This window comes from Phaethon lepturus, unplaced genomic scaffold, assembly GCF_000687285.1.
Source record: "Phaethon lepturus isolate BGI_N335 unplaced genomic scaffold, ASM68728v1 scaffold3787, whole genome shotgun sequence".
In the NCBI taxonomy this organism is placed as follows: Eukaryota; Metazoa; Chordata; class Aves; order Phaethontiformes; family Phaethontidae; genus Phaethon; species Phaethon lepturus.
The window spans coordinates 1,870-14,831 of record NW_010549635.1 but is presented as its reverse complement, the minus strand read 5'-3'; the positions used below and the strand labels follow the sequence as shown (position 1 = coordinate 14,831).

The window sequence follows — 12,962 nt, the reverse complement described above, 5'->3', positions numbered from 1 at the left end:
GCAGGAATCCAGGCCCTGAGCTGACGAACAGGCCTTAGCTGCCTTGACCAGCCTCAAAGCAGACCTCCGCACACACCCTCTGCCCATGGGCTACAGCCAAATGGTCAGACCTTAGATATGAACTACACTGCAGCTGCACCCAGCCCTCCTTCTGCCTTAGATGGGTTACCTACACAAACACAGAGCTGACTTGTTATACTTGCTTTGTCTGGGACAGTCAATGGGACCTGCTCCCGTTACCAAGCCTGCTCCACACACACTGTCAGTGAGGACACTGCCCCTGCCTGTGCTGTGGTCACCCTCAGCACCTGGCTTGTTGTTCCCTGTGGAGCAGCTCTGGTCTCACTACCCCCCAACACTAAGCTGAAGCCATGAACAAGCAGAGATGCTAATGAAGATGAGAGAGGATTTGCAGCAGCTGCTGCTCAAAGGCACGGTCAACTAGCTCTGCTGAAAAGGACTGGGGAATCCCAGTGGACAGCAAGCCAAACATGAGCCAGTAGTGTGCCCCTGCATCACTGAAGGCAAACAATGACCTGGGCTAAATCAGTAAGAGAATGGCCATCAAATCAAGGGATGTGATTATTCCCTGTTAGGTGGCACTTGTTAGGTAACACCAGTAATACAGGGTTCAGTTTTGATACCTCCAATTCAAAACCTGAAATAAAATGGAGATGATCTAGGGGTTTTTTGTGTTCTGTGTGCATGGACAGATTTGTGTCCATCAAGACAGAGAGCTGGAGAACTTGATGTAAGAATGGTTGAAGGAATCTGGTTTATCCACCCTAGAAAAGGCTCAAAGTGGGCATCATCTCCAACTTATTATACTGAAAAAGTAGTTGTAGAGTAAATAGAGGTATGCTCTTCAAAAGGAAGCATGGTGATGGGCTGCATGCACAAGCTGCTTCAGAGGAAATTGCACTTAGGTAAAAGGGCAAGAAACAAAAAACCTAACATTCATGCTGGAATAGGTTGCCCAGATGTGGTGAAACCTCCCTTGAGGGAAATATTCAAGACTTGGCTCAACTGGATAGCCCAACTTATGTCCCTGCTTCCAACAGAAAGTTGGATCAGATGATCACCAGAGTCCTTTTCCAAACAAACTATTCTATGACTTAGAAAGATATGCACTTATCAAGATATGCAACAGATCCTGTTCTAGAAGTTGAAAAGTCACAAAAGCCTTAAGCTGGATTCTGGTGAATCCAGCCAGACCTCACACTACACATTAAGGTAACCATTATTTAATCAGCTCCCATTGCCTAAGAATTAAGCACAAAAGGTGGCAGGATCTTCTGTCACGTAAGAACCTGAGCTGACAAGCATGATGGTACACGGGTTCTGTATTTTGGTAAAAGTAACACAGTATGATTTTGGCAGAGAATTCTAACAATTTGTATTACTTTCTTTGCCAGTATAAACCCTTTAAAATGGTGCGGGTAATGTGCAAGCCGCATGCTTAAAATCATGAAGCATCCTAACAGCTTAGGTTTCTTTTTCAGGAGTAAAAAATTTTGCTCTGAACTTCTCCATTGTCCTGACAAATTGTCCTACAAATAGAACAAAAGTGCAACAACTGCCTGGTAAGCACATTCCTATTCTTTATACAGGCCTACTGCAATTCTACTCTTTGACCCCTCAGAAATAAAGTACTTGGATTTGTGCTTTACATTTGTGCCACGTGCAATTACATATGAGACTTCAGATTTTATTTTAAGCTCTGTCCCTGTTATAGCAGTGTATCACCCTTGGCGTGTGTGTTAAAGCATTTTTTCCAGTGTCTCTTGTGGGGACCGAAGAACAATAGCACTGCCATTGTTCTGGATTCCATCTTGCTTCCAAATATAATACTAGGTCATATACTGACTTCTGAAAGACAAATATGCCAACCATATGGTACAAGGCTGAATACATATGTAGTCAGAAATCACTTGGACTTTTTATTCATTTTCAGTATTCTCATATGGGCTCCTATACCAGTCCAAGCCTCAAGGGAGGAAAAATAAATTAAAAAAATCAAGGCAAAACCAAAAGCTCCTTCAGAGCACCTGAAAAATCCATCTTCTTGCAATATACTCTGCAACATTATTACACTACCTAGAAGCCCCCAAAAATTGATCAGAATTTTCATGGAAGTAAAACAATATGTTAACTATTTCTGTGCTGAAACAATCCCAGACACATAGGATCATCCATGTGATTGGCTGTCCACCACAAACCTGAACTTGGTCACTGCTTTAAGCACAGAGTACTTAAGTGAACACCACAGTTATCTGCACACAGCGCTGGCCAGAATGGTGGTGGGAGCTACAGGTACAGGGTCCTTTTCATCAGCTGCAGATGGACCTGGAGCAAATGACTCACTGATCGCCACGTGCAGTTTTTAAGTCAGAAAAATTACACTCACTTCCTCTGAAGTGCTTGCATCAGTTTTGCAATGGAAGGAACCCTCACTCTGCTTCCTTCTTGTTAAAATACTTATCTTTTACCAGTTGTCCACTTCCCTCCCCGCCATCAGCAAAAACTGTACATTTACTTCTATTAAAAACAGTTCTCATACCTTTGAATCAAACCTGATTAAAGACAACAGTTTGTCAATGGCCAGGTATACTATAATTCACACACCTACCTATACTAATAGCCTTCCATTCCGTGTTTCCACTGAAGTTTTCCTTACTTAGGAAAACCTTTTAGTCATACTGTCATACTTTAAAAAACATTCTCCTTTCATTTGACTTCCCACATCACTAGGAAATGACTTCATTACTTCTATGCCATTTAGTTTTACGTTACCAATCTTCCCCTTCAGATCTCAGTGACATGAATCCTGAATTAATATACCATACACAGAGAATTTTAACTCATTAGTGAGGCCAAAAATAAGAAGCTTGACAAGAAACATACGCAAGCTAAAATGGTGGCATGCATTTTTTGATAATGTACTAAATTATCTCCTTCTAAACCCTGCATTCTTGCAGTCATGACCAGGCAGTCTTAGGGCAAGCAGAGGCCTGAGAATTGAAAGAAAATGGAAAACATACAGTCATAGAATGGTTTTAGTTGGAAGCGACCTTAAAGATAATCTAGTTCCAACCTCCTGGTCATGGGCAGGGACACATTCCACTAGACCAGGGTGCTCAGAGCCCCACCAAATCTGGCCCTGAGCACTTCCATGGAGGGGCATCCACAGCCTCTCTGAGCAACATGTACCACTGTTTCTCCACCCTCAGACTGAAGAATTTCTTCCCTACATGTAATCTAAATTCACCCTCTTCAGTTTAAAGCTGCTACCCCTTGTCCTAGCCTATATATCCTGGTAAAAAGTTCCTCTCCAGCTTTCTTGTAGGCCGCCTTTGGGTACTGGAAGGCTGCTATATGGTCTCCTTGGAGCTTTCTTTTCTCCAGGCTGAACAACCTCAACTCTCTCAGCCTTTCTTCATAGTAGAGGTGCTCCAGCCCTCTGATCATCTTCATGGCCCTCCTCTGGACTCACTCCAACAGGTCCAAGTCCTTCTTATGTTGAGGTCCCCAGAGCTGAAAGTAGTACTCAAGGTCGGGTGCCACCAGAGCAGAGTAGAGGGGGAGAATCACCTCCCTCGACCTGATGGGCCACACTGCTTTGGATGCAGCCCAGGATACAGTTGACCGCCTGGGCTGTGAACGCACATTGCCAGCTCATGTCCAGCTTTTCATCCACCAGCACCTCCAAGTCTCTTCTCAGAGCTGCTCTCAATCCCTTCTCTACCCAGACTGTATCTGTGCTTGGGATTGCCCCAGCCCATATTCAGGACCTTGCACTTGGCCTTGTTGAACTTCATGAGGTTCACACAGGCCTACCTCTCAAGCCTGTCAAAGTCCCTCTGGATGGCATGCCTTCCCTGCAGCATGTTGACTGTACCACAGACTGCAGAGCTTGGTCATGTTGGCAAACTCCGTGAGGGTGCACTCAATCCCACTGCCCATGTCACCAAACATGTTAAACAGCATTGGTTCCAATGCAGACACCTGAAGAACGCCACTCATCACTAGTTTCCACTTGGACATCGAGCTGCTGACCGTAATAGAGTGCAACAATCCAGCCAATTCCTTATCCACCAATTGGCGCATCCATCAAATCCACGTCTCTCCACATCTTCAAAGGCCATTTTGAGAAAAAACGTGTGTTTCTATACATACACCTATTATCTTATCATCAATGCAATAAGGAAGTAGGTTTTACTTCTGTTTTAATCAAAAAAGGTACAGAAGTAATTTACAACTCATGAGACTTCAGCTTTTAAGAACTCATCATATTTAAAGATTCAAAACGTAAAGGACAATGCAGCCCAAATCATTAAAAAATGTTATTAAAATGCTAACCCTCTGGGATTAATGTAAAAATGAAATACATGTTCAGCACCAGCAACATCTCAGAGCAGAGGTTTGCCACAGAAGTAAACTTTTGAGTTAACTGTTACAAATATGATGCAATAGAAGCAACAAGTAGGATAGGAGGTAAGAACAATTATTTTAAATACTGACATTTTATATTATATTATTATTAAAATACATAATTAAATTAATTAATTCTTAGATCTTCAAAGGAGTTCCAAGAAGACTATGTGATAGTCCTTGCCACTAATCTCTGATGGTCAGTACAGTCCATCACTACCCCTGCTGTACCTACAGTCTCACATAAGCCACCATTGAATAACATTCCTACAAAATTTTACCAGGATTTTTCCACTTCAACACTGTAGCACTTAAAGCATACTGGGGGGAGAAGGTTGCCACACCTTCTGATCTGGAAGTTAATTAGAAGTAGTCACTGTTATAAAGTGTGTGTATTAGTCTGATAACCTGCTGTTATGAGACCATAATGAAAGATTAAAAACACATATGCACTAATTAAAAAGAAATATATAGATCAGTTCTTGTGCACTAAAGTCAAAACACGCCTTTTTTTAGAAGATGAGAACTTGCTTTTATTTTCAGTGTGCTATCAGGGGAAGTGATTATTAAGTAGAAACATGAAAATCCATATTATGTTTGTAGACAAAACATAGCAGCAAATTAGTTTGAAATTATTACTTACCAAAATCTACTCTTGTTAGTATGCACTGCATTGGATGGTCAGTTGTATGCCTTGTTGTCGTTGCACCACTTTCATAACAAGTTGCACACAGATCGTAATCGTAGCAAATTAAACACTTGTATCGGCGACCTCGAAAATTTCCTTTTAAACATGCATCACAGCTGACACCTGTAAACAAATAAAATTGCTTTATAAAAAAGTGCATTTATTGCTGTTTTAAGAGGCAGATTTGTTGCTATTGCCTCTTAACAACTAAAAGGAGCCAGCCATCTGACATGTGCAGCTGGCACAAGGCTCAATCTTTAAATGTATTTATGTCATTAAAGGACACTGCTCTCCCAAAATTAGAATCTTGAATTCTTGAAGTAAAATAAGGGCAAACTCAAGCACCTGAAAAAATAGGTTAAGTTATAAAACCTCTTCAGACACCCCTTCCTACAGGCACCTTTACCTGTTAGTATTGACTGGTATTTTGACCATTCAGTTAGGAATCTTGGGCCAAACACTCTTAAAAGCTAAACAGTGTATGGCCGATTAGGAAGGAAACACAACAATAACAAACCAACCACTGAGAAAAACCCACTAGCTTTTCAGTCTTTACTTTCACACTTCCTAGTACTTTAATTCTGAAGAACACCATAACCATCCCTAACATTATATGCAGGGTAGAAATGAGGAATTTTTTCCATTTTAAGTAACAGAAAAAAGTTAAGGTGTTTTTTGAAGTTAGGCTGCATCAGTTCTCTTCACCCCATTTCTTTCTGAAGCTCTATCTTTGCACTGTAAGGTAGTCACACCACATGTGTCAGCGAAAGAATCCATGGCTACCCAAAGGTTTTGTTTTTGCTCTGTGTGGTTTCAGTTCCCTCTTGGTTACAGTTAAGTTCACAAGTGTCATCATCTTGCAATCTGTCAAGTCTAACATAAACCTCCTTCAATTGCAGCAGCAAATTAAGGGCTTGCAAAGAAACAAGTGTATAAAATTAAGGCACGATTTCGATCAAAATCCTCTTTCAACATCAGCTAAGACATGTTCTTCATACCTTGGTACAAGCACAGATAACTTTAGAGAAATAAAACTGCCACAAAATATTTAGCCAACCCCCTATTTTTCTTAAGGCCGACTGCCAGAGGACTGGTGTTACAGATTTTTTTTTTTTTGCATTTTTTTCTGTTGTGCTACTCCACTGTAGCATCTGAACAGAAGCTTTACCATGTGTAATACAGGAATGCAACAGTAAGTAACTCCTTTTAAATACCTGCTACTTGTTCAAACAATTGCATCATCACATTTAGATGAACAGCGAACAGAATTATTTTACTCTTTTTTCCCTTAGTTTCTTTACCTACAGGGATAGCTTAAACATTAGAAATAATTAGATAATGCCTTAAGTGGTGTGCTTATATGAATACTGAACCTATTTCTTTAGTTGCATCCCTCAGCATCTGCTTTGAAAGTATCACTGTACATGGAAGAGTGTTATCAGAAGAAAATATTTCAAGAATCTTTGAATAGTCTTGAAGAACTATGTTTTGCGGACGGCCCTGTTATGATCTTGAAAGTTGGTTTTTGGTGGGTTTTGTTCCCCCCCACCCCTTCTCACTTGACATACTTCTCTGAAGTTTCATACATAAATTCTGACCTGTTACAATCATTGGTGATTTAGACACCGAGAACAACCTAACCTGAGAATACCTGCTTGTTAACTCTGTAGAATGAATTTCATTGCTTCAGTCTGCCTTTTTTTACCCCCACATAGAGATCTACAAAATTTTACCTATGCAGTATCTATAACTCCCCAACAATGCATGGTATACACGAAACACCAGTTACTAGCAGCACTGCAAGTCTTTGTTGCCTACTAAACTTTTCTAGAAAACAGTTGATCTTAGTAAGCTAGACGTCACACTGAGGTAAGCAGACTAGTTCAACCTAGAGTCTATGTTAGACACTAACAGCTCTGCAGATGAAATATTAAGCCCTGGTTCTCCAATAAGCTGTATTTTCCCCACTTTTTTCCTTTAAGCTCAAAGCATTTAATGCAGACATAAGCCTCTTTGCAAGAGTCAAATTCCTCCTGTCACATACGCTCTCTCAAACATCTACATTGCTCCTACTTGAAGACAGTCATGTTTTTAAGAAGTTTTCATCTACACGTTTTCTTCATGCCAATACTTCTCCATATCATTCCAAACTGCAATCCTTATACACTTTGTGATACTAACTTTGGAGAAATTCAGCCATAAACATAAATCACAACGTAATGTTTGTATTTAAAACTTCAGAACATTTCCAGTGGAAATAATATCCAGTACAGTAAGGTCTTCAAACAGATGAATTTTCCTTCTTATGATCAATTATCAGAAAGTCTACAATCCGAGTTGAAGAGAAAAACTAACGTTAGCATAACACATCACTATGGTTCATGAAGTCAGACCAAGAGAAGAACAAAATTAGAGACAGCATGCTTTCTACATCTCTCAGTGTTAATATTTTGCCACAACTACCACACCCCTCCCCTTCAAGAAGGAGGCTAACAGCAGGGGATGTACCATGTTACTTTTATACCCTTTTGTGTAGCAGAGAACAAAAACCACAAACAGGAAAATAATCATTAAATTAAAAGCCTCAGTTTGGGAGCTAAACCCATGCTTAAATCCCCAGACCTCCCCCTGAATCCAGCAGGACCTCTTTTCCAAAAGTTTTATCACTTATTCTCCCTTTTTTACAAGGGTCTCAAAGTCAGGCCCATTACAGTTTTTCCTGTTCTTCGAGCCTATGACTTGGCTGTCAAAACCTCACACATCTATCCAACCTGAGATCTGGCAACTGAAATACCCAGGCAAGTAACATCCTCCCGCCCTATTTATTCTACTGTAGTAAACAACTTTATTTCCTTAACAAAACTTTGATTTTGTTTTTCATTTTTCTCTACTTCTATTTTTACATCAACTGAAATTCCAAAAGTTAATTTCTTTACCCTGCACAAACCCTGAACACTCAAAGATAACATATTCCAGTCAGCACAGCACATCTTTTACCAGATGCCTGACATTTGCCTGCATTTACATTACATTTGCAAATACAGCAGGTATGTTACAGATTCAAAAATATCAGATTAAACTGGATGCATCCACATTAATCACAGGTTTTGATAAGAAGGGGTTCACTCTGAGGCAGGGAACAAAAGCAACCAACCAACCAAAGGCAAACAACCAACCAAAGAGCAGCCTCAACATCATCAGCATATATTTCTGACTTGCACAAAACGCTGCTGACTTTTGGAAGAATCCTTGAATAAACTTCTGATCCACCTTTTGCAAAGCAACGATTTGGAATGATCAGAGTAAGAAATACCCACTTTAATTACAGATTAATTTTCATTACCACAGAATATCGATATAGGTGGCTCCCTCAAATTCTTCCTACTTTGTTATTGCTATAGAAGTACCCACATGTACTGCATAACATGTATCACAACTAAAATCTTGCTGCTCACTGACAAAGAATGTTGGCGGTTTTTAATGCAACACTGTTCCACTAGAGGGTAGCATCGTGCCAAAAGCCTAAGACGTTTTGGTTCACTTATCAAACTTAAAGTTCTGTTTATTCAGCAGCATTCCCTCACAATATCAGTCTTAGTCTCTCCAGCTTCACATTTTGAGTGAAATCAATAAGGAGATATTTAATAGGCCCATTAGTAAAATAGGTTTTGCCCCTTCACTACAAATTCCTTACTACTTTTATGTCAAGTCATCCCACATCTTCACCTAATCCAGGCCAATGATTTTATCATCACACAAGCACTTTATATGTAGCATGCGGAACAGCGAGGTTTAAAAAAAAAAAAAAAAAACACAAACAACCCAACCCCCCCCAACACTTTTCATACTTTGATCCTAATAGCCAAATATAATTTGCTCTTATGACATAGAACTGTTTTTGCCAGGAATTAACCAAAATGAAAGCAACTTCCCCTGTGTCTAACAGAGACTAAAGGGAGCACATAATCTGATTTCATAGCAAAGAGAATAATGCTGGACAGGCATATGGTTCAAATACCAGATACATAAGGATTAACTTTTTTACAATTACAAGCAAAGCTAAGGTGTAACATAAAGTGTCCTGAATGTCCCAAGCCATTACTGCCTTGTATAGACACTGCTCTGTAACAGAGCAAAGAGTTTTTTCCCCACTTATACTACAGGCAGAGTAATAATATTAAAAGCCCAATAATCTGGCCCAGATGAAAGTGATCTGAGAAACTGTGGAGAACTCGGCAGGGTTGTTTTTTTTTTCTTATGGAGGACATATGGTCAAAGATAAGGTACACAGACTGGAATATGTTCCTGCCTCAAACAATGTAAGCTGCTAAACTTTATCAATACTGGATGTATCATTTCATTTTTAGAAGTTTCAGAGAAAATGCTATCCACTAATTACTAGAAAACATTTAAAACACACATGAAGCCTGCAGCTGAAGTATTCAAACAGTGAACACAGCAACATTTAGCTCCTGAGAGCAGTATTTAATCCTTGTGCTATCCCCAAGAATTAAACTCCTTTGTTTTAGCAACACATTGAAGACATTACATTCATGGGAAGTTTCACCATTTAACATTCCTGTCAGCAGTTAAATGTCCAAAACACAACTTTCTGGCCTGTAATTCAGGTACTGTTTTTAATTCATCAGTGCTCAGTGTGAGCATCACTGAATCTCTTTCATGTCCAACAGAAATACAAAATTAGTCTGTCAGTGATTTCTTCTCCAGCATGAAAGTGCCATTTACTCCAGCATTTCTTCCTACCTTACATGAAGTACTAAAGTGGTTCACTCTTCCCAAAATCTGACAGCATTACATGCAAGTTTACCACTGAATTTCAAGGGGAGTGGACAAACTTTAAGGTTTCTGCCTTTGAAAATTACCTGTCAAAAAACTCAACTTAAGCATGCAAGTGAAAATTAAAAAGTTGTGCTGCTTCTTTTGTGGTACAAAAGGTTGCAACCTGTGTAGTGCGTTTCATTTTTATATTCAAAAGATCATAAGTAACACCACTTTTAATATGCATCTGATACATTTCAGTGGAAGATGCTCTTTCAGTGGGCTGGGTTGGTTTGGTGTTGTTTTTTTTTTAATTTTTGGATTTTTTCTGTTAATGAATTTGCTTGACATCAACTGTCTCATCTGTAGACATGCCATGTGGCAACCTCAGCTTTAAAGTAAAACATTCTACTTAAGTAGTTCAGTTTTCTATGACTGAAGATAGGAGAATAGATGCCATTTAATAACATTAAAAAAAGAAATGCTAAGTGTTTCTTACTTTAGTCGTCTCATGCCTTAATGTAGATTACTGCCTAATTTGAGAGGTTAATTTCTAGAACAGAAACTTCTGTTGTTTCCATGAAAATTTCACCAGAAGTTCAGCCAAACCATATAACTTTAGTAAACATGAGAAAAAGTAAACAGAAATCAAAGCAGATTGTGAAAACAAGCATCTAGAAGACATACAACACAGAGCATACTCCTTCACCCCTGCAGCTCCAAGTGTTAAATAGAAAATCCACAGACCATACCCTTGAATTAACTAAAAACACTCTGTTGCCCCACACATCCCGTGTGCAACAGGGCTGACTGAACATGCATTATCTTCCTATAGCAGAATGGAAGAAGCAGCAGCCAGATCAGCATGTCTGCAAAAAGAACTGGTAGGATTAAAGGTGCAGGCAGAGATGCTGCTGACTTAGAATTGCAAAGAAAAGGGGAAGGAAAGAGAAGGAATCAGGCCTACATTAAACCAGAAGGGCAAAAAGGTTTTTGTTTTCTGAACAGCACTCTTCCTTCCTCTCCAGAGTCTGGAGTAGAAACAGATCCCCAAATCCTGTCACCTCCCTGTTGTCAACAAGTTTCATGAAGCCCACTGCAGTGTGTCTGGTACTTGTCTAGAGCTGGTTTAAAAAGAAAGAATCAAGCAGTATGGCTGGCCAAGCAAGCTCCAGCCTTGGCTCTTGACACATGAGCATCAGTCAGCCTACTACCAAAAGGGAGTTTTTCCATTATTGCTTTCAAATCCCAAGTTACAGAAGTTATACACAGAACTGTTTCAGTCATCTGGCCCATCAGGAACAAGCAATTAGTAAGCACTGCAAAACACATTCAGCACTATGCAGGAATCATGCAGGAAAGAGAGAGAGAGATGGCTCCCCATTGCAACAGTCACCTGCCTTTCCCATGAAACTGTCCTTTTCTCTCTGGAATTCCCCAATTCATTCATTTGTCACGCCTTCCAATTTGGACACCACCACAAGAACCTCACACAGCTGACTGCCTCCTATCTCTGTTTCAGATGTGCAACAGAATACATGTGTCTCTATTTCATCCTCAGAGCAGTCAATCCTGTGCACCGAGGCAGTCAAGGAGCAGTGTCCCAGACATAAAACTAGTATCTGGCCAGGTAATTAAACCTATTATCTTAAGGGATGAAATAAAGTTTTGTTAGTTTGCTTCATTCTGCTGCTTCCTAACTTGAATTTGTAATCTTCATAAGTCAGTCCATCCACTTCTATTTGTTTACACAAATTACTTTAATCATATAGTACTAAAATGGCCAAAGAACAAGATGACCATTAAAACCATTTATATTTCCCTAAAACACCACAAAAAATGCACAGACTACTGAAAAAGTCACTCAACATCTCTTCTCCAGATCCAACTTTAGAGGAAGGCCACAATATCTAAACATAACGTTAAGGCTGTTTTTACTCCTTTGAAATAAACATACTGAAATACTAACAAAGTATTTCTAGTTCTTCAACATCTTAATCAAAAAATTTCTAAGTAGTCTTACTTTAGGATTTACTACTCTCACAGGCAGGTTCTATGTATCTCATATGTATCGATCCAACTGCCCAGTAGATGGCAACCCATGACACCACTGACATTTATACAGCACATCCAATTTGCTACCATTAATGCAAATATTAATACCAAATGTACATTTTAATTTTTTAAGATAGATCCCAGAAACACTGGTGGTTTCACTACCACCTTAGCTGAAGCTGGCTGAAGAGGGAAGTTGTTTTCTTACAACCTACAACCCCAGATGGATGACATAGCAGCCAACTAGTAAATCCTGTGCACACAACTTCAAGTATCACCTTTTAAAAAAGAAAATTCTTCCTAGAAGAACTTTAATATGGATTTATTGATCACTGTCCAAAAATAGTTGTAAAGTTCATTTGCCCAAGTACCAAATCACTGAAAAAGGAGATTATATAAATACTTCTCTAAGATGAGATTTAAATATTGCTCGTTTCTTCTGACCTGACCTAGGCCAAAATAAGTTCTGTATACAAGCACACACACAACTCCTCAATTGGTTCTTGTCAATATTAAACATATATTCTCCCTACACAATAAAAAGAACAATCACTGTCTTTGTAAACATTTTACATACAAATTTGCAGATTCTTTCACCTCTCTAAATATACTGCTGGGACACCACACAAAATAGGAACTGCTCTAGAGGATACTGAAAACTCTGGACTTACTATATAGACATAATTTTACTGAGAATGATTATATAATCAGTATAACCTAGCAGAGCATATTAACAGGGCTTTAAAATAGACTCTAAGGGGGAAGGAGGTAATATCAGGCTCACCCATGACACACCAAAGTTAGAGGGACAAAGTGCTAGCAAGGCTCCTCAGCTTGTTGCACCATAGAAAAACCTCTGAGGAACTAAAGGGTGTTCCTCTAAGCGGGTGACACGTCCAATAGCCCAGCTGAAGTGCCTCTACTCCAATGCACACAGCATGGGCAACAAACAAGAGGACCTGAAAGCCACCGTGCTGCTAGAAAGCTATGATCTGGTTGCCATTACTGA

General features: G+C 39.5%; 1 protein-coding gene across 1 annotated transcript in view; it reads right to left on the bottom strand.

Moving 5' to 3' along the window:
* KCMF1 (potassium channel modulatory factor 1) overlaps nucleotides 1-5,242 on the bottom strand; it is a gene marked incomplete at its 5' end in the record, with an annotated part of 27,041 nt that extends 21,799 nt beyond the window's left edge. Inside the window, one exon of the mRNA XM_010290302.1 lies at nucleotides 5,075-5,242. Within this exon, the coding sequence (XP_010288604.1) occupies nucleotides 5,075-5,242 (168 nt within the window). The remainder of the gene's footprint in view (nucleotides 1-5,074) is intronic.
* Between the last annotated feature and the right edge of the window lie 7,720 nt (nucleotides 5,243-12,962).